The sequence below is a fragment of the Crotalus tigris genome, unplaced genomic scaffold (assembly GCF_016545835.1).
Source record: "Crotalus tigris isolate CLP2741 ecotype Arizona unplaced genomic scaffold, ASM1654583v1 scf7180000017550.10884619, whole genome shotgun sequence".
Lineage (NCBI taxonomy): Eukaryota > Metazoa > Chordata > Lepidosauria > Squamata > Viperidae > Crotalus > Crotalus tigris.
In genome coordinates this window covers 9,830,492-9,849,003 of record NW_024096468.1, presented here as the reverse complement: position 1 = coordinate 9,849,003, position 18,512 = coordinate 9,830,492, and the positions used below count along the sequence as shown (strand labels likewise).

At 39.1% G+C, this 18,512-nt stretch overlaps 1 protein-coding gene across 1 annotated transcript in view; it reads right to left on the bottom strand.

The window, feature by feature from the left end:
- EXT1 (exostosin glycosyltransferase 1) overlaps window positions 1-18,512 on the bottom strand; it is a 309,356-nt gene that overhangs the window by 17,492 nt on the left and 273,352 nt on the right. Inside the window, exons 4-8 of the mRNA XM_039342162.1 lie at window positions 16,027-16,146; window positions 9,363-9,495; window positions 7,351-7,469; window positions 5,369-5,464; window positions 2,392-2,481 (exon numbers count right to left, since the gene is read on the bottom strand). Of these exons, the coding sequence (XP_039198096.1) occupies window positions 2,392-2,481; window positions 5,369-5,464; window positions 7,351-7,469; window positions 9,363-9,495; window positions 16,027-16,146 (558 nt within the window). The remainder of the gene's footprint in view (window positions 1-2,391; window positions 2,482-5,368; window positions 5,465-7,350; window positions 7,470-9,362; window positions 9,496-16,026; window positions 16,147-18,512) is intronic.

The window sequence follows — 18,512 nt, the reverse complement described above, 5'->3', positions numbered from 1 at the left end:
CAGCAGTTCTGAAGTATGGAAGAGAGACATGTAACCTAGGCTTTGTGTGTGGTGCTTCTCAAAAGAAATATCAGGCCAATGCTAGGCAAACACAGCTCTTAAAAACCAGAATATAGTAGAAATTAATACAAAAACTAGCTGTCTGTATGTACACACTTGTGAATATTTGGTATACATCCATCTCTATCTGCATGTTACATTTGGCCCAACAGGACAGTCAACCTTTTTTCCTAATAGACCAAGAAGCATTGCTGAGATGAAACCACAAGAATTCCAGATGGACACGGAATTAGATTGCCAGCAGTGGTTAGAATGCAATATTGCAGGCTTATTCTGCTGGCTGCCGGCTGTCAGCAGTTCAAGACTCATTGGCTCAAGGTTGACTCAGCATTCCATCCATCCGAGATCGATAAAATGAGGACCCAGATTGTTGGGGGCAATATGCTGACTTTATAAACTGCTTATAGTGTAAAGCACTATATAAGTCTAAGATGCTATTGCTATTGCTTCCTCTTAGTTAAAACAGATACTGGGCTGTTCAAATCTTTGCAAGAACAGTATTTCCTTAGAGCTGTTCCATGAAGTAACATGGCCCCCTTGCTTCTAAGAGAGCTGCAGAAGTTCTACTGGTTGCAGCCATGCAGATCGTCTCTGGCCACATTAAGAAAATATTCATAAATCTCAACCAAGAAGGTATCTCTTACTTTTTCCAGTCATCTTGTGCAAAACTTTAATGAGCCCAGGAAGGAAACTCTGGGCTGTTTTGCCTTTACTAGCTTTGGAAAGAGACAAAGAGAAATCAGGGTACACCATCACGGCAAATCACATTTCAGTCACTTTATGTGGGTCTATTAGAGGCTTGGGGATTTTTTGAGTACATGTAGTCTCCAGTTAATGATTGCTCTATTTAGCGACCATTCAAAAAAATCTGTTTGTGACCTTTTTTTGAATTTATTCAGTAGCAGTATTCTTGCAGTAACATGATTGGGATTCAGACACCTGGCAACTGACAGACATTTATGATAACTGCAGCATCCTATAGTCATGGGATCTCTCTTTGTGACTTCCACAGCTGACCTCTGACAAGAAAAGTCAATGGGGAAGCCAGCAGTAAGTGGAAAGGAGCAGTCACATGACATTGCGCTTAGTTACCCCAGGTGATTCATTTAACAGCTGCAGTGGAGCATTTACGTGATATTTCACTTAATGACCATTCGCTTAGCGATGGAGTTGCCAGTCCCGGTTGCAGTTATTAAGTGAAGATTATTTCTCTTAATAGCATCAGCATCTCACACTAGTTCTAGGTTGATTTTGTAATCTGGTGAAGGGTATGTTTCCATGATTTCCTTCTAGTCATCTAAAAAATACGGCCATTCATTTCATTTGAACTAAAATTTGAGGAAGCTCCACTTAGCCTTCACTGGAACAGCAATAGCAATAGTACTTGGACGTATATAATGCTTCACAATGCTTTACAGCCCTCTCTGAGCGGTTTACAGAGTCAGCATATGGCCCCCAACAATCTAGGTCCTCATTTTACTGATGTCGGAAGGATGGAAGGCTGAGTCAACCTTGAGCCGATGAGAATTGAACTGCTGAACTGCTGGCAGCCAGCAGTCAGCAGAAGTAGCCTGCTGTGTTGCATTCTAACCACTGCGCTACCATTATTATTCTTCATAATAATGAAGAAACCTGGAATATGGTCTAGACTCTAGAACAGATTTCAATGAAAGCTAAGTGGACCATGCTTGATTTATGCAGTGCCAACTACCTCAATTTTTGTTATACTATGTGATAGGCAGCCTTATGCAACTTGATGCCCTCTAGATGAGTATGATTGCAAGATTTTTCCAGCATGGAATACAGAGAACACTAAGTTGGCGAACGGAAATAAACAGACTTTTAAGGAGAATATTTGTAGTTCAGGATTGAAATGAGGGGTCCTTAGTGTCCTTGAGCTTGCAGACAGTTCATTACCCAAAGTAATCAGTGTTAGTAAGGGCTGTGGTTTCTCCTCTCAGTCCTCACTAGAAGGCCACTTGTTACTAGCATTGATGATGTTATGTGGTTTGGATAATAAAACATCTGAAAGAAAACAACCAAGCTTAGAGAGCACCAAGAAGCCGTTAAATACACTTTGGAAAAGAAAGAAAGAAAGAAAGAAAGAAAGAAAGAAAGAAAGAAAGAAAGAAAGAAAGAAAGAAAGAAAGAAAGAAAGAAAGAAAGAAAGAGAGGGAGGGAGGGAAGGAGGGAGAAAGGAAGGAAGGAAGGAAGGAAGGAAGGAAGGAAGGAAGGAAGGAAGGAAGGAAGGAAGGAGGGAAGGAAGGAAGGAAAGTCAAATACTAGAATGACTTGGGAGAGCCAGTTCACTCCACAGGTAAAATATCTCACCTCAGTGGTTGAAAGCACCGTATCTTCGTCGAGGCTTAGAACGGCATCTGTGACAATGTTCTCATAGGGCAGGAAGCGACTGCTCATCACCTGTAGGGTGAACGAGATGGGTCAGTGAGAAGCTCTTGAGACTTATCTGCAGGCAGGACCTCCATACTTGAGCCCAAAGAGTTAACATTTTACCACAGCATTAAAGAGAGAGGAAGGGGGGGGGGGGATGGCTGTGAAAGAAAAGCACTTCATGTGCAAGAACTGAATTCCTTTGCAGCTTATTGCATCTGGCCTAACAATGTGATTATGTTACTCCTGATTAATTTCAGCAAGAGTGGCCTTCTAGATTTATGTGTTCGCATTATTCCCTTATCCCAAATGTTGTCATGCATAATGCTCTAGTTTGATTTTTTGGAAATCAACCAACCAACCATTTTTATATAATTAAAAGGCAATAAGTCATAGCTATATTTAGGATATATATGCTTCCCCAAAGCTTAAAGTAGCATTTAGAATTCCTTCTTACTTTATCTTCATCAAAATCTGATGAGGTAGGCTAGGTTAAATGATAGTGACGAACACAGTGCCTCGGGCTAAAATTCATGGCTGAGTGAAGATTTTAACTTATACCTCCCAAGCAATATCTAATGCTTTAACCAATATACTTCACTGGCTGGTTTTCAAAATCTATAGCTAGCCTTATACTATCGTTGAAAACAAGAAGTGACGAACAAAAGGAGTGTAAATTCCAAGTTACAAGATTCCTAAGACAATACAATGTCTGTGTAGGATTTTGCATTAATCTTTTCAAGCCACCCTGACATCAATTTGTGAGCCGTAGTTGATACAAGAATATTGTTGGGTTCTCTTGAGACACTCTCGCTTCTCTGTGTGTCTATACATTAATTTATCACAGGCAGACAATTCAATCCATTTCTGCTGCATGCCATTTCTTGATGTAGTTCATCTCATTTCCACACCAATGTGCAAAGTCAGAATCCCAAAATGTGCATTCCTAAACTTATTTTGAGAATATTTTTCTGAGAACTACGGCACAACCTTTGATGAAGTGTGAAAGCTGATTAGACTATGATCTAATCGGCACTGATGAGTGATGAAACAAATTTGGATTTTTGTTTTGTTCAGATTTGCTTCTTTCTTGTCACTCCCCCCCCCCAAAGCCTCTTCACTGATTTGCCAACTAACTTTTCTCATTAAATCTTTGTACTTCTAGAAGGAAAAACAGCAGCAAAATCTGTATTTTTTTTAAAAAAAAATCTTTCTTTTGTCAGCCAAAACATTTATATTGAGTAGACCTATTTTTGTGGCGAGTTTGCTCTTGTTTTTATAAAAATGAAGATGACGTATTGAAAGACAAGGAATCTACCATAGAGTGCTAATAATGAGTTTCAACCATTCACACATGAACATAGCTTTTTTAAGGGGGAAAGATGATCCTAAGGCAGAAAACATTTACGGCATCCTTTATAACAATTTTTGCCACCCTGGGGTTTTTGATTGATTCAAATCCTGGATAATTCTCAGCAGCAAAGCAAATGGAGGCTATAATCCTGGGAATCTGAAAGGTGTCAGGCTTGACATAATTGTTATGCTTGAGCAAGTTAGCTTACACTGTAAAAAATGCCAATTTGACATTCTAAACATATTTTTTTCCCCATTTGCTGTGCAGGACGAGAAATACGATCCTCTTGACGATACTTCCAGATTTCTTTGTAGTCCCTAAAAAGCTCCAAGACTATTGCTTACCTGCACTTTTGAAACTTGTAAGATCTATTCTTTCCTTAGGCCCTCCAATACATGAAACAACACAACAAAAGTGGAAGGAGACAGAAGGAAGCAATCAAATCTGCCGAAGAGGGCAGCCTCAAACAGAAGCCTTCCGTCTCTCAGCCCTGGAGTGAATCTCAAACTACCCTGAGATCTGAGTCAACAACTGATTTAGCTGCCACCTTATTGGCCATTTAGTGTATTGGAGAAAAGCACAGATATTACCTGCATTCTTTTTAGATAGATGAGAAATACCTGGGAGCTTCAATAATTTAGATACATTTTTCCCCGAATTGGGACATCTAATTTAATAAAGAACCATGAAATTGCATGAAACTGTAGAATCAGCACCCTCCTTGAAGTATGTTGTACAAGTACTTCGCAATTATGGAGAAGGAATAATGGATCTGATACTTTGCTACCATATTATAAACTTGCTTGAATGCAAAGTCAGGTGTAAAATACAAGTCAGTTGTACAGCTATAACTTATTATAGTCAGCGGGAGATTTTTTCATTGTTGCCTAAATCTATTTTTCTCTTCTCACTCCAAATCTACTATGCCACATCAAATCTGATAAACTGATAGTCTAGTATACAGCTAGGTCCTCAACTTAACAATCATTCATTTAACAACCAATCAAAGTAACAATGGCACCAAAAAGAGTGATTTATGGCTGATCCTCAGACTTATGACCATAGTAGCATGTCCACGGCCATGTGATCAAAATTCAGACATGTACTTACAACAGTTGCAGTGTCTCGGGCAGGGGGGTCATGTGATTGTCATTTGTGACCTTCCCAGTAGGCTTCTGACAAATAAAGGCCATGGGCAAGCCAGATTCAATTAACAGCGGTGTGATTCAGTTAACAACAGTAGCGATTCACTAAAAACCCTTGCAAAAATCAGGCTCAACTCACTTAACAACTGATGTGCTTACCAACAGAAATTTTGGTCCCAATTGTAGTTGTTAAACCTCTTATATATTCCCAAGGCCCACTGACCTTCAAAATATGTAAGAGAGAGGTAAGATGGGAACCAGTCTCAATTAAAAAACAAACAGACTTATCTATGCAATCTATCCTGCCTCAGTCTGGAGGAAGGATGCATTAAGAAGGTAAGAAGAACCAGGGGGAATTAAGGCATGTAACTGTAATAAAAAAAAGCAAACAACAGTAACCACAACAATGAAAATGTACCTTGCTTTCTCCTTCGATAACAATGACAGGCACAGCAGTGGCAGGCCAGCGATGCTTGGCAGGGAGGGGCTTATCACAATTCCATAAGACAATGATCTGAAATGTCAAGAAGGGTTTCCCGTTAGGAAAATGCTTGCAGAAGTCACAGCCTACAGAGGCTCAAGGGCTATCTTAGCTAACCGCTCTGCACTCTAGTCTAGAACTTCATAGCCAGAAACGAATGAAAAGACAAAAAGTCCCCCAATGAGATTTAATTCCTAGCTAGAGAAGAGGGCTAATTAACTTTTGTTGTTATTTTTTTTACTTCTGCTGACTAACAACAAGAAAGTCATCCCAGTTGGACGGGACTGCATTAAAAAGACAATCTGAAAAACATCTTGGACAAAAGACAAGAGACAAAGTGTTCACAGCTTGACATCAAAGCAGGGTGCTCCCATCAGTGGTGATCATGTTTTTATGGGAGCTTGTGTCGTGATATTGAATGCAGAATTCAGAGCAGCTTATTTGCCTCCATTCTCCAGGAACAAATGCAGACTGTCTTATAGAAATTGAACTTGGCTTCCTGGCAATCTCTGCAGGTTACCAGTCCTCCTGACTTAAAAGTCAGCATGGCAGAAGAGGAACAGAAGAAGTTGTTGGATTACGTTGTGAGTTTCAGTGTTTTCACACTTTTTTTTAGACTTTTCAAAGCCCAGTAAAAACTGTATACTATGCAGAAATGTTAAGAGGCTGAATTAGTCTCAGAGCAATTATGTAAAACTTGTTAATTGGCATAATTTAAACAGATTGCCGAACTTCATTTCTCTTTTATCATATAGCCTGATAATAAAACCAATCTAAACAGGAGAAGTGACCAAGTTTATTCATCTAGGATGGATTAGTTTAGTCTTGTTGCCAACAGGCTTTTAGCTCCATTTTTTTTCAAGGAGCGCTCCTGCATAAACAATTCTCATTTTGATATATTTTGTACTGGTATCTTCTAGTGAGGGTAGAAGGGTGAGTGGAAAACAGCATAAAATCCTGTATTCAGCAATAGACAATACCAAAGTTCAACTCAATGTAAGGCATATGCTGCCAAGTAATTCAGATTACAATGTCTCCTTAAGCTATGTACAGAGAGTAAGGATCACACTTGAGGATTGGGGGCTTCTGAAGGCCACTCAAGGGATGGGTGGTGATGTCATTGTATCCCCAAAATGAGTGAGTTCAAAATGTTCGTGGTGCTTCTTTAGGAAGTGGGTGGCATTTTAAATCTTAAAAGAGATTTGAGGCTTTTATTTTTATCTTTTGAAACTCACCACACTGGGAACATGAAGAGGTCTACCCCTTAATCAAAGGAAACCCAATGCAAAAAGCTGGCCGAACATTTTGGTTCTTCCTAATGAGAACCATGAAATAAGTGCTGGGAGGTTTCACATGCCATGCAGATCATGGACCATTCATTGCTCCATTAAAGCATTTATTCATTTTTAAAATAAATTTCAGTAAAAGTTTTACCAAGAACTTAAAAACTAATACAAACTAATAAAAAGTAAAAGCAGAAAAGAGAGAAAAGAAAAAGGAAGGAAAAAGGAAAAGTGCAGAAAGAAAGAATAAAAACAAACAGAAGCTTCTGATTTCCTCTGTAGCAAACATGAAGCATAATTATTCCATGATTACAAAAGAAAACTCACTCTTTCTATTATCCAGTCTTTTTCTAATAGCAAAAACACAAATCAGAAGTGCATATTTTTGAATTTGATGCAAAAACTCTATATTGGTTTCCAGTCAATCATGCATGAAGATACTGTTTTTTTTCCTCTAATCAAAGAATTTAGCTATCTTTGCAAGTTCCATCATCTTTATGGACTTTAACACATTTGATGTATAAGACGCTTTGCCAGTGTGGGTGAAGATAAATTGAGAGATGCCAGTCAAACTTAGAGCATCCAGTGAAATACGGATTTTCAGCCAATGCCTGGGAGTTTGATTGTATTTCTCACCTGAGCACAGTGTTGGGATTTGGCTACTGCAACCAGGAGTTTCAGCACTGGTTGAGATTGGGACACCAGAGGAGTAACTGCATGGATGACGGCGGTGAATTTGGATGGGGCCTTGACTCCTGAGAAGAAAATGAGAGAAAATGAACCAGCCCAATCATTTTAAAAATTCTAAAATATTTTGGTTGACTTTAACCCTCAACACACAGTGCACTAATCAGACAAATTTGTCTGAAATGGTATAGGGTTTCCTGCCTGAGCAAGAGGTTGGACTAGATGACCTCCAAGGTCCCTTCCAACTTTATTGTTGTTGTTGTTGTCATTGTTGTTATTGTTATTATTATTACTATTATTATATGCTACTGATTCCTTAAGAATGAACTTCTCTGAAAAGAAGACAATTTTGAATTCAAAACCAACTATCCCTTTTACCATATTCTGAGGCAATTAAGGTAAATCTCTCATCCCATTTTTAAAAAATTATTTTTGCTAAATAATTTTATATGGCCACCCCTCTCACTGAATGTGCTCTGTGTGGCACAGAACCAACAATATCATAGCTGTTGAAAAACCAAAATATATAAATAAAAGCAAGATTGCTGGAAAAGATTGCTAGTATTTTAAAAGTGAAATATTTAGGAAAAAAGTCAATCTATAAAGTTAATACATGCATCCAAAGAAAAATGATGCAGAATTTAAGGCATTTCCTTCTTAAAGGAAAAAAAATAGGTAAAAAAAAACAAAAATTAAGCAGAAAAAAAAAATCAAAACCTCCTTTTTTGTTATTGTGATGAACCTTGGAAGTAATAAATCAAATCATTAAAGTGAATGTTGGCATCCAAAGGAAAATGACCAAAATTTAAGGCAATTCTTCCTTAAAGGAAAAAAAAATAAGCAGGAAAACAAAAATTAAGCAGAAAAAATAAATGTCTCCTTATATCTCCCATCCAGAGTTATCTTGAGATAAGACGGGTGGCCTATAAATTTTATGAATGAATAAATAAATAAATAAATAAATAGTTAAATATTATTTAAATATGTATTTATTTATAAAATGTATAGGTCATCCATCTTCCATTTGCTATTACAATGAATCATGGGAATGGTGCCTCTTAACTACTCCATAATCTAATACCACCAACTTTTTCCTTTGAAAGACAGTGTGGTGGGATTCACAGGGACTCAGAGTTAAAAGTTTTTTTCTCACTAGTCTGGTTGACTGATGGCATTAAGAGAAGAAGGTCTATGGTGGTTTTCTTACTGGCACTGTGATTCAGGTTCAGTGCCCAAAAGCTCTGGCAGATCTAGAATAAAGGACAGTGCCAGAGAAAACATAAACAGGTAAATCAGGGTTCTTTTATTTATTTTCAAAGCTATTTGCTCAATTTGAATAGTTTTACATTTGATTTTATTCCCTATCCTTCCATTTTTCCTTAATCTCTTGACAAATAATGATGACTAGTGTACTGCTATGTGGGACTGATCATGAAAGATAGGAGGAAGAGCTGCAGACTAGACAACAATCTGATAAATAAAATCTGAGTTTGAAAGAGGGAGGGTAGAGAAAACATATCAGAAAGGGCCATCCTTAGTTTGGGGAGAGTAAAAGTAAGATTCTATTACTATAACCTGTGGACTTCAACTCCCAGAAGTTGAAGTCCCCAAGTCTTAAAGTTGCCAAGTTTGAAGTTGCCCTGCTATAACCTTACAATAAAGGTAGTGTTAGTACATGGTTGATGCTTCTTGTCTGGACTGTGGCAGAAAACTGACAATACCTTTGGTTGCAGCCTGTGGTCTTATGTGATTTGGTGCAGCTAGTCTATTTTCTTAAATTCCTACTCTGTTGCTAGAAAAGTAAAAGAACTTCCATTGAGAGCTTGTGTTCTTACATTGGTTTAGAGGGCCACCTTATTGCAAAGCTTAGATTCCATTTGCTTCTGACTGTTAGTTACACATCAGCCAGAAATGAGATTCATTTTCCCCACCAGTGTGGTTCTCAAGAGAGAACTACTTACCTAAGTTAGCATAATAGTAAGGGAAATCTCCCAGATATGATGAATACTGCGGCAGTACGAATAACCCCCCGGGATGTTTATTCCATATTAAACTGTTACGGGATATGTGCTTAAATATTCTGTCTTGAATAATCTGAAAAGCAAGAAGTTAAAACAATATTTAGGAAACTCTTAATGAGAAAAAAAAACCAGAACTCTTTCATCAAAGTCACTGAGTGACAGATTATTTAGAATTGGTGTGGAATCTTTTCACCACCCAGATGACCCACGTAGGTTAGGAATTTTACTTATCTCATGTATTGCTGCAGGCACTGTATAAAAACTAGGATGTAACTAACATCAGAATAATTCTAGTTTCCAAAATGCACAAATCATTGGAGAGACTGCTGGATTCATTCTGCAATTTTGCCATCGATATATAACATAAATACCGTGGTAGCTTCAGACCGAATGAGAACTATTTCTGAAAGGCAATGATTTTAAACCTAACTATTTCAGTTCTCCTTCCAAGACTAAAAAGAATATAGCATTATAGTAGTTTCAGAAATACAAATTGCATGGAAAACTTTGTAATGAAAGTAAAAAAATCAGTGACAATTAGTGTGCTGTTGTAATTTCATGATATTGGGACTTGAGAATTCCAGCTTTCCTTAATTTTACTTTGTTTTAAAATGAACACATTTGGTTCTCAAGATATCCTTACTAAAGTGGGAAATTCTATTTTCTGATATTTATTATGAGATGTTGGCACTTCAATGTGCTCTATAAATCCAGGATTTTCTCCCTAGTGAGAAAAGAAATGATGTTGCAAAAATCATTGAAAATTCAAGCTGCACAATGGAATATATACACTTGCTTAATTGAAATAAAGTACTATTGTATTTCTTTCTTTTTCGCTTAGATCAGTGGTTCTCAACCTTTTTAATGCCGCAACCCCCAACCGGTTGTAAGTCGAGGACTACTCAACTGGTGCAACACCGTTTGTAGAATGGGACTTTTGGCGGGCTCAGCAGGGTAGAGACAGCCTGGACAATTCCTATTGGCTTTTGAAAGCCAATAGAATTAGACTCTATTCAAGAGAGTCTATTCTATTGGCTTTCAAAAGCCAATAGAATAAAAGGGAGTAGCACAGCTAAGGAAAAGGAGAAAAAAAAATGGCGGACTGCGTTGTTTGGTGACCCCCGTGAAATGGTCGTTCGACCCCAAATGGGGTCCCGACCCACAGATTGAGAACCACTGGCTTAGATAGTTAGATGCTTTCTTTATCTAAAACTACTGCAATAACAGAGCATCTAACAAAGATCCTTGACTAAATCCTGAATTTAAGAAACATAGTTTGTGTTGAGTCCTCAGCTTAATGGCGAATAAGCACAGAACATCTCGTAGTGTCAAGAAGCCTTTATTGTAGTCTCTTCTGCTCCGTTACAGCTCTGAGGCACACAGGCCTCTCTGCTTCTCTTAAGAACGCTTCCCCGAGCCGAATGGCAACAATTGGTGCGCTCCGCGCCTTGCGCATGTGCGCAAAGCCGGCGCCAGCCAGTCTGGTCCCGGGCAGCTTGCAACTGCCTGGGACCTTTGCAACGTCCCGAGCCTGCCTTTGCAGGCTCAGGACACAACAGTTTGGTTCTGTATTTTGTTAGGATTCAGACCTGCTTAGTGGTTCTCATTTAAATCATTATTGATTCCAAGTTAGGCATCCATTGTTTATCAAACTTCAAGTACGGTATGTTTAAAAAAGAACAAATTATCCATGTGGTTTAGTGGTTAAGGCACCAGGCCGGAAACCAGGAGACTGTGAATTCTAGTCCCACCTTGGCCTGAAAGCCATCTGAAGCCTATCACTCTCTTTCAGTTCAGCTCACAGGGTTCTTATTGTGGGGAAAATAGGCGGAAGAAGGAGTATTAAGATATATTTGCTGCCTTAAGTTGCTTTTTGAAAAAATAAAGGTGGAATATACATAAATAAAGTCATATCCTGCCTATAGGAACGGAATGACTATATATATAGCTGTGTTTCTTACCACAATCTACAGAACTTTTTCAGTGCGATAACATAGCCTACAAGAATGAAGTGTGCGGAAAGAGGAAAGGACCATAGCTTTGGGACTTTTTTGAAGTCTACTTGGCATTTCTGAGGGCATGTTTCAGCCACTAGGCAGGGGTAGGCAACCTCAACTCTTTTATGACTCGTGGACTTCAACTCCCAGAATTCCTGAGCCAGCACTGGCTCAGGAATTCTGGGAGTTGAAGTCCGCGAGTCATAAAAGAGCCGAAGTTGCCTACCCTTGCACAAGGCCCATGCCTCTCATAAAAATGGTTGTTATTATGGACACACACAATCACAGGATTGTGCAATTAGTCTCTGCCATCTAACTCACTGCTTAATTTTTTTTTCTAAACAGTTGATTACATTTCCAAAACATCATAGGCTGCCGCTAATTAATTATTTTTTAAACATACCCATGGGGACTATGTAGTATCCAGAGATATTTCTATAAATAAAGATTATAATACAAGCTGGTGCTTTGCTCTGCAGCATGCCAGCTCCCAATTTAAATATTTTGTAATAGGAAGAAAAGGAAGAAAAATAAATGACATGGATTGCAAAGGTTTATGTGTGGTCACATTGGGGCCTATCTGCAACTTATTGTTTTAACCCAGGGGTAGTCAACCTTGGCTCTTTTATGACTTGTGGACTTCAACTCCCAGAATTCCTGAGCCAGCATGGCTCAGCTTGGAAACCTCCCCCTTTCCCCTCAGCATGGATGGCTCAGGAATTCTGGGAGTTGAAGTCCATGAGTCATAAAAGAACCAAGGTTGACTATCCCTGTTTTAACCTATGACAAATTATGTGTTTCAATAGCAAAATGCCCTAAATTTTAATCCCTACTCTTTCCAATGAAATCCAGAAACACCTTAGTCTGTTACTAAAAAAGCTAATACTGGCTAGTTAACAAATACTGTACTCAACATGTCCATCATCTGACTTAACACAAGATGGGTTAACATAGTTCACTATCTAATATTTTATTTGTCACTTTTTCAGTGACAAATAATTACCTCTGCGAAAGTGCCACATACAGCTGGCCTCTGATACCGCAGAGAAAAGATTTCTCCAAAGAACTAGACCATCATATCTAGGACAACTTTCCTTTTAAAACAGAACACCCTCTTATATGGTTTCCTACGACTCATAGCAGTTTAACTTTGAAATCAGCTCCCAAATGCCACTGCTGATAGGTATTTTCAGTTACAGATCAGGCTGACAAATCAAACTGATCCTGTTATTTGATGGATCAGGGACAATCTTAAAAGGCTGCACCAAATTTAACAGAACCATTCGAGCTCTGAAAACAATATTTAATCATTCAAAAGGCTGGGGAAACTTTGTAGGAAAGGATACAGGAAAGGACAAAAATAGAGGCAATTTACAGCTCTTTTGCTAGCCGTAAAAATTGCAAAGGAAAAATAGTTCCACACCCATCGCTAAATGCCATTTGCAATTTGCGCTCTTCATTCCCCCCCCCCTTTTAATCACTGCTGAAAGTTTGGTCTAAAAATGAATTTGTGTCAAACGTATTTGTGTCAATTTGGCTTCCCTCCACTCTTCCTGGGGACTCAAAAGCTTATTTTTGTAAACTTACTAATTAAGTAAACATGTAGCCTACATGGATTGAAGAAGGAAATTTCAATCCGGAAACTGGGCTGAATGAGATAACGATTTTTCCTCCATAAAAGGACTCTAAATTAAAATGTGTTCCAAAGGGTGCATTTCTAGCTTGATATCAATTATTTTCCTCGCCTCCCACACTCCTGGGTCATGAATCTAGTTTTAATGGGGATGAGGATATTTCTGTTGAATTAAGTCAATACGCACTGAATATGCAAATTGTCTCACTCTCCATTCTTTCAGTATTAAAACTGGTTTTATATAGGTTTTAATTTCACGAAGTCAAGCAAACATAAAGCAGGTGAAGATTGCATTTCATTTAATTCAGCTCCTTTTCCTTTTGTGGGAATATGAATTGGATAAATACCCTCACATCTCATTCAGTTCTACCTTCGTCCCACCAAGTAAAGGAACATCCCTATGGCTAATCAAAGATTTTTTAAAAAAGGAAAATTCCTATCTAGGAGGACTGACCAAGTAGTGAAAGATGAAGTCCTCAACAGGTTGTTTTAAAATAATATTTCCCAACCTTTTTAAGATGTGTGACCTTCAACTCCCAGAATCCCCCAGCCAGCAATGCACTGCTTTAGAAGAACCAATTTATATGAACAAGGTGTTATTTTGGTAGCCTATAGTACAATTTTAATGGATACCGAAGGAACCATAGCAAACATGTAGTTTCTTCCTAGCATATATGAAAATAGGTCATATCTATTGCTGAAACAAATATTAGAACATTTCAAATGTAACTTGTTTTGCTCTGCAGAACAGTGTGTACAGCAGCACACAAACTAGCAGATAAAATAGCAACTTCGTACAATCTTCCTGAGCAGATAGCAATAGTTAGTTGACCTTGTCTAGCCTAAGCTAAGCAAGATTAACCTTGGTGAATCACAAATGGGAACCACTAAGGAATCTGCAGACTAGACTGTTCAGAAGAAGCACTGGAAAAAGATTTCTTTATTTTGGGTGGAAAGAAAACAAACTGCATGGACGTATTGATAATCACCAGAGCTGAGTTGACTTTGGATCCTGGAAAATTTACTTTTTAATCTTGAAAGCTAACTTCTCAGCTGCCTCAGTCTGTTCTGTCAATATTAAACATGGCTTAGAACTGTATCTGCAGAGATGCCATCATCCCAGGAGTAATGTGTGGGTGTGAGGATTGGACCGTAAGGAAGGCGGAGCGCCAAATTGAAGGTTTCAAATTGTGGTGCTGGAGAAGACTCTTGAAAGTCCTTTAGACTGCAAGGAAATCAAATCAATCAATCTTGAAATCAACCCTGACTATTCTTTACAAGGACAGATACTGAAGCTGAAGCTCAAATACTTTGGCCATCAAATGAGAAGCGAGGACTCATTGGAAAAGACCCTAATGTTGGGAAAGATTAAAAGCTAAAGGAGAAGGGGATGGCAGAGGATGAGATTGCACTAGCAATAGCAATTAGATTTATATACCGCCCCATAGTGTTTTATAGCACTCTCTGGGAAGTTTTCCATCTCAGCATTATTTGCATACTGTTCCCAACAATCTGGGTCTTCATTTTACCGACCTTGAAAGGATTGAAGGCTGAGTCAATCCTGAGCCCTATTAGGATCGAACTCCAAGCTGTGGGCAGAGTTTGCCTGCAATACTGCACTTAACCACAGCATGACCAGGGCTCCTCTGGTTAGGAGTTAGGTAAGTGTTTAGATAGTATCATTTAGTGCAATGAACGTGAATTTGGGAAAACTCTGGGAGACGGGAGGATAAAGGAGCAGGGCATGCTGTGGTCCACAGTGTTGCGAAGAGTCGGGCATGACAGTGACTGAACAACAATGACGCCATCATATAAGCCTGTTATAAATATAGATGCAATATAATCTTGGGCCAGAATCAAGACTAATCTAAAGCCATTGCTTCTGTTGGATCAGTTCTAATCTGAATGAAATCAGTTTGAAAAATATTTTTACTTAACGAGAGAACTCATTACGGTGGTGATTAAAACTGAAACAACAGGAAGAAAGGAATTTGCTATAGGAAGAGAGAAAAAAGGAACATGTAGCTGACTCCAAATGTGGATGAATCAACAGGGAGAAGGATTTTTTTAGAAACTGAATTCAAGAAATTCAGTCTTATTGCATGTGCTACATGCAGATTTGCAGGAAAGCATTTTTCAACATTGTCAAAATCTCATTTGCCTGTAATCCGTGATTGCAAAGAATTGAATTGCTTTGCTAGGATCAAATATCAAACTAATACAGGAATAATCTATTCTCCTTTCTTTACACCAGGTCTTACAAAAGGCTGGAATCTGTGCTTATGTATGCAAGGCTGAATCATGGTTTAGCATTAACATGAAGAAATTGAGGGGAAAAAAGTGTACAGGTCAGGATCTGCAAAATCAAGCTAAGGCTCTACATAAAGGCACTTAAAAATGCAGCTAACTCATTTTAATTCTCAGTTAAGTTTCTGACATTTGCCTCCGTAATCTGAAATAGCTACTGCCTTAAGCCCAATTTTTTTTCCACCTTCCTCCAAACATCCATCAAGGACCTTGAAAACATCTTGGAGCAGAAAGCTTGCCTGAACAGAGGAAAAATTTTATAGTATCACTTTTTTCAAAACATGATTTTTTTTTCCAGGAAAGGGTCTTAAAGAACCCATTTACCATCAATGACAAGCAAGTTGATTTATTAGCTATCAAAAATCCCAAGAAGCCTCTAGTCTACGAGAGACCACATTTCCTAGCAACTTAAGATGGTTGCCAATTTGTCAGCCTGTCATTTCTTCTTACACCAATCCCAGAGACAAAAAACAAACAAACAAACAAAAAAACCCCTTGTTCCTTAGGGAAGAAAAGTTATAAAGAAGTTGAAAGTCTCTCCTTCATCCGATTCTTTGTAGAGGCGATTGCCTTGCTAAGTACCTGCAAAAGTCAAGACCAGACACAATCCAAATACGCAGAAAAGCCAGGCTTCAGCTCCAGCTATTATCTGAAAATGGTTACTCACCTCTAGTGTGGTCAATACAATCTTCTCAACAGAAGAAAAATAAGCCTCCCACAAGAACTGAGTCTGCTGTCTAAGTGCTAGGATTTTATCCTGATGGATAGACCTGATTGTAGAAGGGATCTGTAATACAACACAGAAACAAATACGACACTTGAAAACACCACAGTCTGGGAACATTAAGACACGAGGGGCCTTTCCAGACAATCCGCTTATAGCCCAATCCATTTAGTCTACAGTGCATTTGGCTCTCCTCTATGGCAGGCAATCCACATTGTCAGGCAATGCCAGCCATGATAGCAATAATTGGAAATTGAATTATATGGGCTGTTAATGCTTGTCTCTGTCCCATTTCTGACCAGAGAGCTCACACTGCTAACATTTACATGTAGCCCTTGATTTATAACCATTTGTTTAGTGACCATTTGAAATTAAAGCTGCACCAAAAATGTGACTTATGCATTTTTCACACTTAGTATTGTTGGAGCATCCCCATGGTCATGTGATCAAAATTTGGGCACTTGGCAACTGGCATGTATTTATGAGGGTTGCACTGTCCTGGGGTCATGTGATCACCTTTTGCAACCTTCTGACAAGCAAAGTCAATGGGGAGCCAGGTTCATTTAAGAATCGCGTTACTAACTTAAGAATTAGAGCAATTCACTTCACAAAAAAGTCGTAAAATGGGGCAAAAACTCAGCACGGATGCCTATAATCTTTCAGAACTTAAAAGGTTTTTCAGTCCATCTTCCAAGCTGTTTTCTCAAAAGCTGAAACCAGCATGTGCACCAACAATTCAGAAGTGAAGGTGCAAGGTCAAATTTTTAAAAGCCATTTTCAAATGATAATGTTCCATGTGATTGAGGCGGAAATGGATAATAATGTCATTAGCTGGACAGAGTTTGAACTAAATTAAAATTTATGGGAAGCAGAATCTATTTAGCAACAGCCCCGGCTCCATTGACTATCTTTGCAAAGATAGCTACAAAGTGAGGCCTTCAATATGAAAAAAATAAAACCTTCTTTATTCCCAGTTCACCATGACAATTTTTGGACTAGATAATAGAAAGAGAGAAAGATAATAATAGAGAGCCAGTTTGGTCTAATGGTTAAGGCACTAGGCTAGAACCCAGAGGATTGTGAGTTCCAGTCCTGCCTTAGACATGAAAACCAGCTGAGTATCTCTGGGCCAATCACCAGGAGACTGTGAGTTCTAGTTCCACTTTAAGCGTGAAAGATGGCTGGGTAATTTGGGGCCTGTTACTTTCTCTGAGTCCAGCTCACCTCACAGGGTTGTTGTGGGGAAAATAGGAAGGGGGAAGGAATATTAGGTATGTTTCCCCCCTTGAGTTATTTATAAAAAAAAAAATCAAAGATAGGATATAAATAAATCAGTTAATTAAAAAAATAGGGCCAAAAACTATTCATGGCATATTGGTGGGCTATGGATTAATTCTCAATAAGTTATAGTGCTTGTGTTGGCACAGTGGTTAGAATGCAGTACTGCAGGCTACTTCTGCTACCTGCTGGTTGCCTGCAGTTCAGTAGTTCGATTCTCACCGGCTCAAGGCTGACTCATCCTTCCATTCTTCCGAGGTTGGTAAAATGAGGACTCAGATTGTTAGGGGCAAAATGCTGACTCTGTAAACTGCTCAGAGAGGGCTGTAAAGCACTGTGAAGCGGTATATAAGTCCAAGTGTTATTGCTTGTCAATCTACAACAGCGGTTCTCAACCTATGGGTCGCGGCCCCATTTGGGGTCGATCGCCCATTTTTCAGGGGTCGCCAAAGGCAGCGATCCGCCATTTTTTGCAGTGCCGTGCACGCGCGCCGCGCATGGGGGGCGGCACCGTGCACGCGTGCCGTGCATGGGGGCGCCGCGCATGCGCACCGCACATGGCGCCGCCGCCGCGCATGCGCACCGCACACGGGGGCGGCGCGCATGTGCGTCGCGCGTGGGGGCGGCGCCCCCATGCGCGCGGCCCGGCGCATGCGCAGAACGTTTGTGTGACGGGGGTCGCCGTCACACAAACGTTGAGAAGCACTGATCTACAAGCACAAAGTAACTTATACTGATGAACTATCCATTCTGAATTCTCATTTTTTTATCTCAACTTAAATTTTTAATCATTTCCACAACTAAATTCCCTTCTCCTGTAAAACTTTATAAAAAATTTCATCATGCATATATTTTGGACCCCATCTATCCTTTGCATAACTATTTTACATTTTTTTTAATGGAGAACTGCTTCATAAAATTCAGAACCTGAAGGATAATGATTCTGGTTAATCTATTGATATAGGAAATACAAATTAAGCAGCTCTGGAACAAGTATAAATCCAAGTAATTTCTCCAACATTATGTCCCAAAAGTTCCCTAGAGGATGTTCTTGCTCTGTAAACTGACAACCCATTGGTAGCTAAGTGGGACCACATCCAGAGGAAGAAGAAAAAGGAAGAGACTACAAACAATCCCCATTTAATGACTGC